Source organism: Polyodon spathula, chromosome 13, assembly GCF_017654505.1.
Source record: "Polyodon spathula isolate WHYD16114869_AA chromosome 13, ASM1765450v1, whole genome shotgun sequence".
Taxonomy (NCBI): Eukaryota; Metazoa; Chordata; class Actinopteri; order Acipenseriformes; family Polyodontidae; genus Polyodon; species Polyodon spathula.
The window spans coordinates 23,072,175-23,090,054 of NC_054546.1; the positions used below are offsets into that span (position 1 = coordinate 23,072,175).

The following is a 17,880-nucleotide window of genomic DNA, read 5'->3' on the forward strand; positions in this document are numbered from 1 at the left end:
TTCAACTACTGAACTTTGCATAGGTTACAGTATATATATATATATATATATATATATATATATATATATATATATATATATATATATATATATATATATATAGATTAACTCGGGTTAGTTAAGCTCGAGACTCAAACCTACCTGGTTCAGCAAAATAAAGCCAGTGCCGATCTACAGATGAACTCCCTTATAAAGACACACGATTCTTTAGTGTTGCTAAAATATTGTATTGGGTCCCTTATGTTTTCCTTTTCTCTCCTCTTTTGTCATTTCTTTTTGTGAATAACATTTGTTTTTGAGAAAACAAATGTTTTTCAGACGATAAAGAAGGGAGTGCATATTACAATATATAAACATTCATGGGAGAAACAATCCATTTCTAAGTCGCACATAATCCCAGCAGGAGATATGGGGGTCTATTTTAATAACTGATTCCCTGACCCCTGTATCATAACTAAATACAAATATATACAGGAATACAGCTTTTAGGGCAGCGGAATTTAGTTCATTATAACATCCCCTCTTTGTTTAGCTAAAATCAGTCTGATGAGATTATCAGTGAACAGTCCGGGCTGACTGGCTTCTTTTCTGATCGTAGATTGAACCAACAACATACAGTAAGGGATGGGGGTGTGGGGGTTGGGGGTGTCCTACCTGGGGGGCAGACGCAGCTGTGGGGGGCTTCTCTGGCTTCTCTGGTCCGAGGCAAGCGGGCGGTCAGTTTCTGCAATGAAAATAGAAGAACTTGACTTGCATTTGATGTCTGCTTCTGTGTGTCCTTGAAGTCCTTTCTGTTTCTGGAGAGTGCAGCGACAGCTCAAGCAGTGGGCGAGTCTCTGAGCTTTAGACTGCAGTAGGACAGTTTAAAGAAAATATATTTGTATTTTTATTAAAGTAAGATAGATGTCATAATCTTGTTTTACAGACAGCCCACAAATAGCTGTTATTTTTTTTTTTTTAAATAAACAACCAGAGAATTACAATATATTTGTACAGTTGACATATGAGGCTTAGAAGATCAAGACAGATAAATATATTATTATTATTATTATTATTATTATTATTATTATTATTATTATTATTATTATTATTATTAAAGGGATAGATTTGTCATTATCTAATGCATGTTTAATATTATATAATGTGAATTATCTGTCATTCTCTAAATTGAAGGCCCGTTACTGCTGTTTCATTTGGAATGGATTAACCCAGCACAGTGGTTCAGCTCGATGGTAGGAACTGAAACGAGAGCGGACCCAGAGCTCTAGAGTGCAAGCTTTCCTGACATGAATAATGCAAATTTAAATAGCTCTGCTGATACTGGGAAGGCTTCAGCAGCTGCAAACAGTCAAGTGCCAGCTGCTTCTTCTGCCCTGTATCACAGCAGTATCTAGGTACATAGGTCAGTTAAAATAAACTGGGGTAATGATTATTACCACGTTCCTTCTGGGGCATTGCATTCTCATGAATGACCCTCATTAAGAGTTACAACTTCCTTGCAGTATTGCCAACCACACCTCTGCAGAAATCATGAGACAAACTCTTAGAGATCAAGAAATTTGGCATTCCATTTGCAAGATTTATTTTTTTCAAAACACAAACCAATATTTAAATGCTAAGTGACAACCAATACTTTCAGTTGTTTTTTTAAACCTCTTTAAAACAGCTTACATTAAGTCCATAACATCCCAAAAAACCTCTTAGAAACCTCTATTATTGCTTCTCAAAATGCATAATAAAATCAAACAATCCAAATCATCATTCAGCATTGCAAACAACATGGTCTATTGTCATACTTGTTACTGTTGTGGAGACAGCTGCTGTGAGGACAGCTAGTGTGAGGACAGCTAATGTGAGGACAGCTAATGTGAGGACAGCTAGTGTGAGGACAGCTGATGTGAGGACAGCTACTGTGAGAACAGCTAGTGTGAGGACAGCTAGTGTGAGGACAGCGGCTGAGAGTACAGCTAGTGTGAGGATAGCTAGTGTGAGGACAGCTACTGTGAGGACAGCTACTGGAATGTTGCATGTTCAGCAGTATGAAGGAGCTGGGAAGCAGCTGCTCCAGTCTGGGTTGAATTTGCATCTACAGTGTTTGCCCTTCTTTGAGTTTTCCGCCATGACTAATGTATATCTTTCGAACAGTGAAAAATCTCGAGATCCAACAGTACTGTCGCAAGATTACGAGCAGGTCTTAATTTAATTTAGAAATTGCGTGTCTCGCGATCAATTCGCGAAAGTTGGCAATACTGTCCTTATGACATTTTTGTGCAGTCTTAGATACAGAAGCACCTGCCAACCAAGTGCTTCATACAATTGTATCACAGTCCAGAGTATCACAGTGCAGTATTCATACATTTCAGAATACATTGTCATTTACATCAATCAGTCATGTGAGGGTCAGCACAGGAAACACATTACTGCTTCTTTGTGTATCCTGTGTGGTCTATACCACAGCAATTCTTTTGAACATATTTCTGACTGTTTTGTTATTATTTTATGCACACATTATAGGTAAATAAACAAGGGATTTTTTTTTCTAATGTCTGCCAGAAGAAAGTGAACATTTCTTTTAAACATCATAGTGTACCCAGTTCATGTTCCCTCCTGCAGCAATTCTGGGGCTGATATAAATGAATGGCATATTGTGGGAACAGTGTGATCTGGACACACAGCAATCCTTAGAAGAGATTTTTTTCTTCTGGCAAATGTTCCCAAGTAATGTTGAGGAATGTACTGACCAGCTGATTATGACCCATGGTGTGTGATTAAAATGTAAACAGTCGGCATTATGTTTAAAAAATATAACACTGCGATAAGGACAACATGGGACACAGCAAAGGCAGCACAATATATTGTAAACTTTGCAGGGTGTTCTGTAACAGTTTAACACATCTCAGTATTTGCTTGTTATTAGAACCACAAAGATTAAAGGCTGCCAAACACCAGATGTGATGCGTTATTTTTTCATTCTGCAGCAAGATGCTTTCAAAGCGACATGACCACACACACCAAGCGACACTGAGGCGATGCAACAGGTTTGAAAACTGCCCGATATAACTATTAAAAATTGCAATTAACAAAACTATGATCAAAACTGGTACATAGTCATCAACATGATGTGAAAATTATGTGACTTCTCTGATGGTATTTCAACATATATGGCAATAAATCATACGTACTAGGCTTATCCAGTGTTCCCATATATTGTCTTTTAAATTGGTATCTTTATATTGTGATAACCTTTATCATAAAGCTCTGTTTTTCCATGGCAAGTATTATTATTTCCTTTGTCATTCTGGATACTGCTTCACCCTGCTGGACCACATGCATTAAAGCTGTTCTCTGATTGTTCAATGCCCTAGTTGTCGCACAGATTTAATCCTTTTTATTTCGCGTCGTTCCAGTGTCGCCCTGGTGCCCCTCTCATGTTGCCTGTCGTGTCACCTGTGGTGTGAAAGATGCATCGCTGCAGTTTCGCTTGTCGCATGGTGTCTGGTGTGTAGCAGCTTTAGAGGTCCTTACACACCAGATAAGACACGACATAGCGATGAGAGAAAACCAATAAAACCTCTGCTTTTCAATAGTGCCCTTCACACCAAAGGCGACACAAATTCGATGAAAAAAAGCGATGAAAAAAAATACAACCTGTTCCTACTTTTTGCGAATTAGTCACGCAACAAATACACAACTGAGCAATCAGAGAACAGCTTCATGTCAATGGCTTGAAATCAAGCCATGTTTCACTTTCACTCAAAATGGAAAAGATCACATATGCAGTATCTAATTTCCTATCTATAAAAACGCTGAAGCAAAAAATGTAATATGGGAGTCAATTTCTAATGATCTAGGCGTGCCTGGTTTGTATAATTTCATACATGATGCATATGCATATCGCCTAATATATTGCCATTCTCATCAGGCCCATAATAATAAGAATAATGATGATGATAATAATAAAAGTAATAACAGCAGTAATAATAAGAGCACTTCCTCTTCTCGATCAGCCATTTTATATTGCGTTTGTTTGTTAGTAATCTTACTTTCTTAAAGACTTGGCAAATTTCCAGCTGTCGCGTTGTGTCTGTGATCGCTTTTGGTGTGTATGGTGTTTTCGCAGCAAATGTGTCGTGTCACCCCAGTAAAAATCGATTTGCGTCTGGTGTGTAAATGCCTTTAGCAAACACTCTAACAAGGTAAGGGGACAGTAAAAAAAGATAAGGCTGAGGACACTCAGCTTAGTACTCTGTGAGTCTCCCTCTCCACTCAGCTCAGTACTCTGTGAGTCTCCCCCTTCACTCAGCTCAGTACTCTGTGAGTCTCCCCCTTCACTCAGCTCAGTACTCCGTGAGTCTCCCCCTTCACTCAGCTCAGTACTCTGTGAGTCTCCCCCTTCACTCAACTCAGTACTCTGTGAGTCTCCCCCTTCACTCAGCTCAGTACTCTGTGAGTTTCCCCCTTCACTCAGATCAGTACTCTGTGAGTCTCCCCCTTCACTCAGCTCAGTACTCTGTGAGTCTCCCCCTTCACTCAGCTCAGTACTCTGTGAGTCTTCCCCTTCACTCAACTCAGTACTCTGTGAGTCTCCCTCTCCATTCAGCTGAACTCAGTATTCTGTCAGTCTCCCTCTCCACAGCTCAGTACTCCATGTCTCCCCTCAACTCAACTCTCAGTACTCTGTGTCTCTCCTCCACTCGGTTCTCAGTACTCTGTCAGCCTCCTTCTCCACAGCTTGCACTGTTTGGTGACTAACCCCTGTAGACTATACTTTGTCAGTGTTGCTGACAGCTCTAATGCCAATAACCAGCCAGCTTCAATCTGCCCTTCATGATATATTACATACTTAAAGCTTTAAGTTCAAAGAACAGAGCAACACCAATAAGGGATCCCAATTTGAGGGTTCTAATTATGAAAATTACAGTTTTGGTTCCACATTAGCATCTCTTTTCTGTCTTTTATTTACTTAATTAGCTAAGCTACAATAACAATGGATGCTGTGTGTTTAATAGAACACATTCAAACCTTATTTCTCTGTTACATAAATACACTATAGGTATACTGTATAATGCAGATTATTAGTACAATTTAAAATGTTTTAAATTGTACTAAATAATGTATTAGTAACATTTAAATGTTGACACTGCCCATAAACTCAACTGGGACGGTGTTCTCCACCAGTTAGGAATTTTTGCCCCCCTTATTAAAGTCAATAAACAGGTTTTAGGGCTAACATGTTGAGATGATTAAAATTAAGGATGCACCGAATCCAGGATTTGGTTTCAGATTCGGCCCGATTACCTACTTTTTGAGCAGGGTTCGGTTTCGGACGAATACTTAGGATTCGGTGAACCGAATCCGAACCCTATATCCGCCCAGACCCACATCCTTTTTAATACATCCCTCCAATGTGTGCAGTTGTTGTTTAAATAAAAGACACAAATCTGGCATTGAACATAACTGTTGTATTTAACCCTTTGCTGTCCTGTGTCGGACCAGGTCCAACATTACAATTTTCCGTTTCCAGTCCGATGTCGGACCCTGTCCAACATCATATAAAAGACATCAAGCACAGGTCTCTAGTCATTTTTTCTCCAGAAAAAAAACCTTTCAATGGCCGAATGAAACCAAAAAAAAAGGGTGTATCTGATAGCCCCATGCACCACCGATATAGCACGGACATAAACAAAGGAGGTAGCTGCTTCTGCATCCAGCGCTCAAAAAATATCACAGACATTTGCAGAGCTTTTTGAGATGTTATAGTAATAAAATAATGACTTGGATCGCATTATTGAGGAGTTAGGTAATAAAACGAGTAATCAGGAGAGGGTTCAGTATGCACGTCTATAAAGAGGAATGTGAAAAATACAGCGAACAAGGGGTGGGGCTTGGCTGGAGATGCAGTACTGAGTGTCCTTTTCCGATTCAGTGCCTTTTAAACCTGTTTTACCCTGAAAAAAAAAAAAAATTAAACAGTGTGTGTAAAATAAACAGCGCGTGTGAAAATAAAGTGGACCTGACGCATCTGACAGGCGCTGAACGGACCACTAAGGGTTAATAACAAAAACACATTCGATGAACTCTGCCGCAGCTCTAAACTCCCTAAATTACTGGCGGCGCACACACTAAACACGTCACGCAGCTGCTGAATGAAGACATACCCTTGTATGCAACAGCCCATTCGCATCACACTTTTTTCTGGAGTTATGCAGTAAACCTGTAATATATAGTAATGGCAAACAGTTGTAGACTGTTGTGCTTTGTTGCTTTGTCTGTCAAACGTGTTCTAGAGATCATAGTGAGATTTTTTTTTTAAAAAGCAAAAAAAAAAAATCTCGGTGAACAAAATATATATTTTTTGTAACTTTACAACTGTCAGATGTGCAAGACATTGTTGAACAATTTTGCTATACATTTAAATTATGTTATTCTAATGTGCCAAGCAAGTTGATTTATTTGGGAACTGCTGTGTTTTATTCAAATATTTTTAAAACAATTTTGTAGCCTATTTGATATGTATTACACACACAGTGCATTTAAATCAACAAAAGTTTTATTTCGCAGGGAGATTCAGGTCACTCATCACGGTAATTTGTTCCTCATAGCTCTCAGATAGGGTTGTCAACTGCCTCCAGATCCTCGGGACCGTTTTTGGACCCTGCACTCTTTCATTTAACCTTGAGACAGCAGGTAAAGTTTCTATTTGTTTAATATTTCTTGCTTCACACAGTCCTGCCCAGTCAGAGACTCAGAAAGCCAATCAGCTGCTGTCTGATTGACGGAAACGATCCTCGCAGGTATGTGTGTGCTTTTGGTAACAACTAAGTAAAACAATTTAATTAATTCAGTGATAGTTTACACAATTCACACTCACTTTACTGAATACATTGCAGTTTAGAGAGGTGAGTTACAAAACCTGACTTTCCTTAAAGTGTCCCAAAATTCTGGAGCCTGGTGGCAACCCTACTCTCAGATCAGGTGACACAGGTTGAAACGTCATTAAAGAAAATAGTGGGTTACGGCAAAGATGCAGCTCTCCTTTCTTGTAAAGGTAAAGTAAATGGCATTTTGACATTTCTGTTGTGGTGGGGGGGGGGGGGGGGCTAGCAGTAAATTATGTACGTTTCAAACTGAAATCTTATTTCTGGGATATATTTCCATTCTGTAATAAAAATACTATTAACTAAAAGGCTAAAAAATCTAGATTGTGCACAACAGTTTCCTTCCGTTTTTTTAAAACTTTCTGTATTCGGTATTCGGTTTGGTATCTGGCTGAATCTTTTGAGATGAAGTTGGTATTCGGCCGAATTCCAAAAACTTGGATTCGGTGCATCCTTAACTAAAATAGACCCCAATGTGACATCTGCTACTATAAGACCTCACATTGCTCATGTTTTTTTTTTGAGATTGATCAATTAAGATTGATTGATTGATTGATTGTGCAGGTACTGGGCCTGAACCCGATGCTAGAGGGGTTTTTGCTGCAATGAAAAATATGGGATTGTTTTTTTGGGATGAGTCAGCCCAAGCAGTATACACAAACCATGTAGGGCTTGAGATGTGTCAGTGTTTAATGGAACAAACCTGAAACTCAGCTATAATGTGAACTTCTATTATATTTAAACTTATGGAAACTATAATAAGATCCAAAATGAAAAATTACCTATATGGTAACAGTATCCTGGGAGACAGTCAGCTTGGTTTTAGGAAAGAGAAATTGTGTCCAACTAACCTGCTTGATGTCTTTGAGGATGCAACATCAACAATGGATAATTGCAAAGCATATGACATTGTTTATTTAGATTTCCAGAAAGCATTTGACAAAGTCCTGCATAAGAGGTTAATTCTCAAACTGAATGCAATGCATGCACATGGATTAGGGAGTGTTTAACATGTAGAAAACAGAAAGTAGTGATTAGAGGAGAAACCTCAAAATGGAGCATTGTAGCCAATGGTGTACCACAGGGATCAGTATTAGGTCCTAGTAGTCTGCTCTTCCTAATCTACATTAATGACTTAGATTCTGGTATTGTAAGCAAACTTAAAGTTAGATTTGCAGATGACACAAAAATAGAAGGAGTGACAAACACTGCTGCAGCAGCAACGGTCATACAAAATGATTTAGACCGCATTCAGAACTAGACAGACACATGGTAAATGACATTTAACAGAGAAAAGTGTAAGGTGAATAGCATATGAGATGTACTAAAATTGAAGAAGGAATCTATGAAAAAGATGTTGGAGTTTATGTTGACTCAGAAATGTCTTCATCTAGACAATGTGGGGAAGCATAAAAAAGGCAAACAAAATGCTCAGATATATAGTGAAAAGTGTTGAATTTAAATCAAGGGAAGTAATGTTAAAATTTTACAATGCATTAGTAAGACCAAATTTAGAATATTGTGTTCAGTTCTAGTCACCTTGCCACAAAAAGGATATTGCTGCTAGAAAGAGTGCAAAGAAGAGCGAACAGAATTAGTCTTGGTTTAAAAGGCATGCCATATGCAGACAAGCTAAAATAACTGAATCTATTCAGTCTTGAACAAAGAAGACTACACAGCGATCTGATTCAAGCATTCAAAAGGCACTTTTTTACATGGAAAATTGTGGGAATCTGGAACCATCTCCCAAGTAATGTTATTGAAGCTGGAATCCTTCAAAAAGCTTCTTGATGAGTTTCTGGGATCAATAAGCTACTAGCAACCAAACTATCAAGATGGGCTGAATGGCCTCCTCTCGTTTGTAACCTTTCTTATGATTTTATGTTCTAAGTTAGCTGAATCTGCTAAACAAATAATAGCTAGGAACTTCTGTAGTCCCATCAGGCCAAACAGAACGTGTGTGTGTGTGTGTGTGTGTGTGTGTGTGTGTGTGTGCGCGTGTGTGTGTGTGTGTGTGTGTGTGTGTGTGTGTGTGTGTGTGTGTGTGTGTGTGTGTGTGTGTGTGTGTGTGTGTGTGTGTGTGTGTGTGTGTGTGTGTGTGTGTGTGTGTGTGTGCGAGTGTGTGTGTGTGTATGTGTGTGTGTATGTGAGTGTGTGTGTGTGCGAGTGTGTGTGTGTGTGTGTGTGTGTGTGTGTGTGTGTGTGTGTGTGTGTGTGTGTGTGTGTGTGTGTGTGTGTGTGTGTGTGTGTGTGTGTGTGTGTGTGTGTGTGTGTGTGTGTGTGTGTGTGTGTGTGTGTGTGTGTGTGTGTGTGCGTGTGTGTGTGTGTGTGTGTGTGTGTGTGTGTGTGTGTGTGTGTGTGTGTGTGTGTGTGTGTGTGTGTGTGAGTGTGTGTGTGTGTGTGTGTGTGTGTGTGTGTGTGTGTGTGTGTGTGTGTGTGTGTGTGTGTGTGTGTGTGAGTGTGTGTGTGTGTGTGTGTGTGTGTGTGTGTGTGTGCGAGTGTGTGTGTGTGTGTGTGTGTGTGTGTGTGTGTGTGTGTGTGTGCGCGTGTGTGTGTGTTGTAGATTTCATGTGAACCCTCAAAGATCCAATCCATTGCCCATTATACAAGTTTCCCATAGTAAAAGCACAGAGTAGTGTAATAAAGCCCAGTGAAATCATGGTAAAGCATATTAAAGAACATAGCAAACCAGAATACACTATGGTAAATGCATAGTATAACCATGGAAAAAGCATGGGAAAACTGCACAAAAAAAAGGTAAACTTTTATAAGGGGCAAATGTCCTATTTGAAGAAATCAGTTATACCTACCTTCTGTATTGCTGACACTACTGGAAACATGACTGTGAATTAATTGAATGGCAATCACAAGGTTTCAATGCAAGTTGATGATCACGCATTATTTGGGGAGTGTGGATTGCAACCATTGTGTAGTACAATGGGAGAGAGCAAGGGCTCCTGCCCCACTTCCAATCTTTAATCAGTTTGCTATTCAAACCACTTTCCTTTTCATTTGTACTTTTGTCCCACCATTCCCACCCATCTCCACCTCTGCAACTGCATCTTCCTTTTGGAGGGTAAGGCGAAGTGGGACCCCTGGACAAATCTGACTTCAAGTGAATGGGGTATAAACATCAGCTTACTTCAATCTGGAGGATGCAACAGAGGCTGGAATTTTAGCTTTTTATGAGATAAGGTAAGTGAGCAATACACCAGCTTTCAACAGATGGCTTTAAACTTGAAATTTAAACAAAAAAGCCAAACAGTAATATAACTCACAAATGGAACAAACTCAGAACCCCTGGACTAAGAACACATCATGATTCTACATTACAACAGAAATCCTTTGATTATTTCTAATTGACTTGTTCAAGTTCATTTATTACTATGTTAATGGAACATTCTTTATCAATCCTGCTGTAAGCACAGCATCATGTTTTCAGGGGATAAAATATTGCAAGAATAAATGTGGTCATTCTAAAGTTTACATTTTTTGGGTATAACTGGCTCAATTAATTATTTTGCATAATTAAAGAGAGTATGATTATCATTTAAGGGATACCAAGAACATTTAGTAAGCATGTGGTCTCAGTAAGGTTACAATTGGCAACTAATGCTGGTCGTTAAATTCAAGACTGCAAAGATTTTAAAAGATTCTTGAGAACCAGCTGGCAGTATCAACCACAGACAGCATGCAGCTTTGGAGATCTTGCTGGTATTAGCTTATTAAGCTGTGATGAGTTAAAATCAACTTCCTTTTGGTTATAACAATTAACTGTTTTACAAAGATACAACCTCAGTTACGATGCTGTATCGTACAAAACTGACATGAAACAGTGTTGCTGTAGATTAACCATGAAGCTTTTTATTGTGTTGTGGTCTACACACACCACTCACTCACTTACGACATCATGCATCCTGGCAACATCAAACACAATGCCATAGACCATGCAATAGCCATAGACACAATTATGTTGCCAAACTACAATATGTGGCAAAAAACTGTTCCCTTTATAAAACTGTAATTCCGTCTATGGCTATTGCATGGTTATAAACCATCTATAATGCTTTATTAACAATTTATAACAGAGTTATTAACACTAGAAGCCCTGCGGCGGTCATTGCCGGTTTTTGGTTTTAAAATGTAATCTCCGGTCGTGTAACACATATGGGGCTGTGTGTCTGTGTAGCTCTGTCAGTATGTATTAAATATTCTCACAAAGAATGCTTTATTAACACACTATAACTTATTTATTACATATCTATTATACATTTATAAAACATGAATAAGCAGCACCTCGATATAAAGTTTTACCCAAAGGAGTGTCATTAGATTCCTGAGGAATTCGAAGAGAAGATTTTAAAATGGCAGAGTTTCATTATTAGGCTCTGGTCTAACAAAGAACAGAGTACCAGGTTGGACAGATTGGAAACCATATAGAATGCTTTATTAACACTTTATAACATAGCTATTAACACTAGAAGCCCAGCGGCGGTCATTTTGCCGGTTTTTGGTTTTAAAATGTAATCTCCAGTCGTGTAACAACTATGGAGCTGTGTGTCTGTGTAGCTCTGTCAGTATGTATTAAATATTCTCACGAAGCAAGAAACACGGGAGATATATTACATTATGCCCAAAAGCCCCGGGAGCAGTCACACTGACGGCCACACAGAAAACAACAGTATTTTGATTATACAGAACGCTATTCTACCTTATAATTTTTATTTACAAGTCCGCAATGTATTTATCTGTAAATAGATTTGTCTCTACTCTCTGCCTGAGTGAAAGTCTATTGTTTTCAATCAGCCTTTTAAAGGCTGGCGCCTGCTTGCCAGCTGCGCTGCTTTGGTCAGTCGATTAGCATTGGGACTAGTGAAAATAAATACCAGACACCTTAGCGTTTTATGTAGTTTATAGCAAAATATGGAGTTGATGTTTTGGATCTGATGGCACGGAAGTATTCTGTGAAAGCTGGCTCCCGACAGTGGTCTGTTCAGGTGTTTTACAATGTATTGGATCTAACAGCCATCAACTCCTGGGTACTTTACAAAGAATGCACGGAGAAGAATTTACCAAGGAGAGAATATATTTTACAGTTAGAACAGGAATTTCGTAAGAAGCATTTGCGTGTACCCACAGCTGAAGCTGGCCCCCATTGAGAGCCGCAAGAGATGTCAATACCAGGTTGTCAAGTGCAATAACAATAAAACTTCGAACAGCAGTGCCCTGTGCAGAAAGGCGGCATGGAGAAGGACATTATCTGTGTTGTTTGTGAACAGCCTTAGATTCAAGGTAAAGGAATACCCTTTTGTCGAAAAAAAGAAAAATAAATTAAACATTCAACTCAGAAATTAGACATTCAACTCTGACACCCAAGTCAGTTAAAAGTCTGAAATGTGTATAACACGGTGTTAGACAACTGACCTAAGTATAAAAGTGTTTTTCTTAGATGTTCTCCTAGTTAACTAGCATGTTACCTAACTAACCTTTTGTCACCAATTATTGTTAACAGGTGAGGGTCCATGATTACTATAAATATAGGTAGCATAGGCACAAGTTTGTCATTCCTGAATGTAAGGAAGCAGAAAATGGCAAAATACTCTTAGTTAAGTAAAGAAAAAAGACTTAATTTCTTTAAGAAATGAAGGTCAATCTTTAAGACAAATCGCAATAACTTTGCAAGTATCTGTAACTGCTGTGGCCAAGACCATCAACGATTTGAAGAAACTGGTACTCATGAGGACCAAATAAGATCAGGCAGGCCAAGGGTGACCTCAGAACATCATTCGAATCACAAGTCTGCAAAACTAGCAATTAACTGCCCCTGAAATACAAGCTCAGCTAAATGCTACTAGAAGTACAGATATTTCAACATCAACCGTTCAGAGGAGATTGCGTGAAGCTGGCCTAACTGGAAGAATCGCTGCAAAGAAACCATTGTTAACAGTGCAGAATAAGTGGAAGAGACTTGCCTGGGCCAAAAAACACAGAAACTGGACGTTTAAGGAGTGGAAGTCGGTCTTATGAACCGATGCATCAAAATTTGAAATATTTGGGTCCAACCACCGAGTATTTGTAAGACGCAGAGAGGGTGAGCACATGAGTTCTGCATGTGTGGTTACCACTGTCAAGCATGGAGGAGGCAGTGTCATGGTCTGGGTTTGCTTTGCTGGTGACAGAGTTGGTGATCTTTACCAAGTCCATGGCAAGCTCAACCAGCATGGCTATCATAGCATACTTCAGAGGCATGCCATTCCATCAGGATTACGGCTAGTTGGGCGGTCCTTCATTCTTCAGCAATAATGACCGGAAACACACCTCAAAGTTGTGCAAGAACTATCTGGCGAAGAAGGAACGTGAAGGACAACTCAATCTAATGACCTGGCCTGCCCTGTCTCCAGACCTCATTCCCATAGAACTTATATGGGACGAACTGGACAGAAGAGTCAAAGCAAAGCTACCCACAAGTGCCCTACATCTCTGGGAATTGCTGCAGAAGAGCTGGGAAGACATGTCGGATGATTTCCTGCTAAAACTTGTTAACCAAATGCCTCGTGTTTGTGAGGTTTTATTAAGGCAAAGGGTGGCTATTTTGAGGAATCCAAGATTTAGAGACAATTTTCAATTTTCTTGAACATTGCTTTGATACTCCTTATGTTTTGTTTTCTATATTGTAACATGTGTTTTCAAGTATTTACAGAAACGAATACGACGTAAAACATTGTCAATTATGAAAAAAATCTAGTTTCCGGCAAGTGTACTAGCAAGTACTTTTGACTGGTACTGTATATTGGGCAGGGCTGGCCCAAATCAGGCCTGACTGTTAACCAAAATATTCAAACAGCTGACCCTAACTATCCCTTTAATTGGGTTGAGTTAACTAGGGGGGCAATAACTTTTTCACACCTGAAGATTGCATGTTTGATTACCTTGCACACCAAACAAATGAAAGAAGCATCAAACTTTGGTGTAATTTTTTCTCTCAAACTCCCTTTATATACTACTACAACCCACAAAACGATCTGACCAAATTCAATGTGAAAAATGTGCAAAAATGCTGAAAATCAGACAGTGGTCAAATACTTTTCAACAGCACTGTGTGTATATATATATATATATATATATATATATATATATATATATATATATATATATATATATATATATATATATATATATATATATACACACACACACACACACACACACACACACACACACACACAACAAACATGAGCAAAGTTTAAATTGTCCAGGAAGTCACAAAGACCCCTAGAACAACATCCAGGAATCTGTAGGCCTCTTTCGCCTTGGCTAAGGTCAGTGATCATGACTCCACCATCAGAAAGTCACTGGGCAAAAATGGGATTCATGGCAGAATAGCAAGGCGGAAACCACTGCTCAATAAGAAGAACATGAATCCTTGTCTCAAGTTTGCCAAAAAGCACCTGGATTGTCCTTTAGAGTTCTGGAACAAGGTTCTATGGACAAATGAGTCAAAAGTGGAACTTTTTAGCCAACATGGGCCATGTTATGTCTGGCGAAAACAGAACCAGAAACGAGCTGTTTATGCTCAAAAACCCAGAAATGTCAGTGAGTTGAAGCAGTTCTGCATGAAGGACTAGGCCAAAATTCCTCCATGGCACTGTGAGAGACTGATCAATAACTACAGGAAGCGTTTGGTTGCAGTTATTGCTGCTAAAGGTGGTGTAACCAATTATTGAGTCTAAGGGGGCGATTACTTTTTCACACGGGGGCATTGGGTGTTGCATAACTTTCTTTAATAAAGAAATGAAATAAGTATAAAAAATAAGCACAAATGCAGAAAATCAGACAAGGGGCAAATAGTTTTTCACTGTACACACACACACACACACACACACATATATATATATATATATATATATATATATATATATATATATATATATATATATATATAGAGAGAGAGAGAGAGAGAGAGAGAGAGAGAGAGAGAGAGAGAGAATATGCTTTGGTTGTTCAGATGTTTGTGGCGTACTCAGTAAAATACTATTTACAGTGTTTTGAATACAGCCATCAGAAAGACTGCTGTGGGACTTCTAGGTATGAGTATATCTCTGGTCCTTCTAGTGTTACGCATCTATTATATATTTAAAAAACATTTATAAAACCTTAATAAGCAGCACCTTAGTATAAAGTGTTACCCTTCTTTGAAAATGGCTGCCGGTATGTCATGGATGATTCCAGATTGGGCAATAATGTTTTGGTTTGTCTTTTCTCTGCAGTAAGTCACATTGCTGCTTGTGTATTTGGGTAGTCACATCTTTTGTTGGTGATTGTAATACACATATCACTATAGTGTACTTGAATTTAAGACACAGGCTATTTTTGAGAAGCAAAAAATGGTTCAAAAAGTGTGTCTTAACTTTGAAGGAATACGGTACCTTGTTTCTGGAGACATTTTCAGAATTTTTTATCTGTTGTCTCAAAAACAAATATAGATATTAATCAAGCAAGATGAAAACGGGCCCCCGTGTGCACAGGAAGGGCAGGTGACACGCTCTGTTTTTTCCAGGTCTAGGAGACTCTTCCCAAGCCGTTTTTTGGGGGGAAATGAGATGTCTCATTATTTTGTATACAGGTAGACTCTATCAGAGAGGAAGGACTAAGGGTTAAGGGTAATCCTACACCCTTGCATTGGATTAAACTTCAGTGAATTTCCATTCCACCTAGCCTTTGTCTTTTCAAGGAGCCTGTCCTGAAGCTGTTAAAAGCAGAGACAGAATCAACCTGATAGTGCTTGTTCTTAGTTTGAATGAAGACATACAGAGAATTCCACCCAGGCTGGCACAAGACCTACACAACCCAGTCATCAGTTAGCAAGCAGGGTGCTGAAGTTCTCCCTGGCCCCTCTGACAGCACAGTGTTCAGTACAAAGACGAGGCAGGGAAGGTCTTATTTAACTGTGCTTTAAACCCAGCAGCAGCCTCGTCTCCCACGTGGAACAGACATGTGTCATATTTAAAGATAGAGGTCCTTTACTCACCCCTCATAGAACATGGAACATATATGTATAAAGAAGGTTTGTAAACTTTGTCTAAGTTTAACCTACAATGTTTTGAAACACATCAATAAGATTAAACATTTTTTAGAAATGAAGATATGTTTGCATATTTAAGATGAAACACACTTTTAAAAGTGCTGAAGATATGTTTAAATATTTCTCCACATCCCCTCTTATTTTCACCAAAACTAATACTGTAATTCTTCCCCAGCTAAAACAAAATGGTATTATATGTTTTTTTCTTCTTTTTGTGTTTGTGTTATGAGTTTTGCACTATAAATGTTTAAACACAAACTAATAACATTGAAATAAAAAATACATCACTTTTTAAAAATTATTATTATAATTTCTAAAGATTCTTTTTGTGAAAACTTTTTTTTTTGGGGGGGGGGCTCTCCCATGTTTACCTTTCCCCCCACTCTTGTAATTTCTAAACAATGTATATAACGTTTGTTGGGGGGTCTTCAAAAACTCTATAGCACAAACTATGAGAAGGGGCAGTGACCTCCCACCCAACAAACAACAAGCATTATCCACAGTTGAGAAATTACAAAAGAGCACTACAAAGTGTAAACAAACATTTTATTTTTCATATGACATGTTCAAACTAAATATATTGTAAACTATAATTATTGTAGCCAGGAATGAATATATGTGAGGTGTATTTTCATTTGGAAAGATAAGGCATCTTTGGCTATAATTCGGGGTATCTTTGCAGGCCCCCTGCTTTGAAGCAGACAGTACGTCTTTGTTCCGGATAATCTGTACTTTTAAGAACAAACGATAGTCAAATCTTAAACTCCAAAGGCTTCAATTGTGTGTTTAGGTAGATTATGCAGCACAACACAGAAACTCGGAAGTAGCGCTGTATCCCCAAGCAGCCACGAACTCCCCAAATCAGTGATTTCAGCCAGTTTGCACATATCACGCCTTGACTTGATTTTTTTTTATTTAAAAGGACTCGCCGTATCTCATATGCAGTTTTAACAACTGCAGTCTTATAAACGGTTTGCTGGTCTTTTTAGTAAAGCAAATGATTGGGTCTTTTGTTTGAGTTAGGATTTACTCTGCATTTAAAGAGCGATTAAGTATCCTTGTCAAATACATCCAATAGTAATCAAAGGTGACACAGAAAGGGGTGTTTTCGTTTTGCTCATAGCAGTAGGTTACTTTAACAGTGTTTGCACATTATGTGCCTTTGTTATCTCCAGTATGTTGTATTGTGGAAGGTGAAGATAGGAAGTGTTCCGAGGTACTCTGCTGTTTGTCAAAGCAATAAACAGATACACATCTGGGGACTGCTTTAAGAGTGTTGTTTTTAAATACAAATAAATGCATGCATAAACAAACAAACAACTAAATAAACAAACAAATAAATACTGCAGGTTTATATATATATATATATATATATATATATATATATATATATATATATATATAATTTATTTGTATATAATATATATAATATATATATATTATATATATATATATGTGCACCGTCCAAATACCATTGTAAGGTTTACGCATGTGACACATTCCAAATAGCATTTTCTAAAGGTTTACATAAGTACATCGTGGCAAAAGTATTATTGCACTTGATGTCTCGTTTGTCAAGAAGTTAGTCGCACTTTATACAGGAAACAAAACTACTAGACGCACTTGGGAAAATGTTTGAAGATTTCTATTTTACATGTGTGTTTTATTATTGCACGTTTCTCTCTTAGCGACAGATAATGGTGGTGATAAAATAACAACGTGATACTAAATGAATGAATAATGCAAACGCACGTTACCTACTGTAGTACTTAGCCTATTATAAATTATATCTGTTCTGACTTGGGGCGCCTTAAATCTCAGGATTCAAAATGTAAAGGATAAGTCGGTTTACAAGAACCTACTGTCCTTGTACTTCTATTCTCAAAAAGATAACAACTAATGATTTAGGTTGATTTTAAA

The 17,880-nt window shown here is 38.2% G+C and overlaps 1 protein-coding gene across 1 annotated transcript in view; it reads right to left on the minus strand.

Moving 5' to 3' along the window:
* The window catches only part of col13a1 (collagen, type XIII, alpha 1), a 173,916-nt gene that overhangs the window by 154,961 nt on the left and 1,075 nt on the right, over positions 1–17,880 (minus strand). The window contains exon 2 of the mRNA XM_041267412.1: positions 655–724. Coding sequence (XP_041123346.1) covers positions 655–724 — 70 coding nt within the window. The remainder of the gene's footprint in view (positions 1–654; positions 725–17,880) is intronic.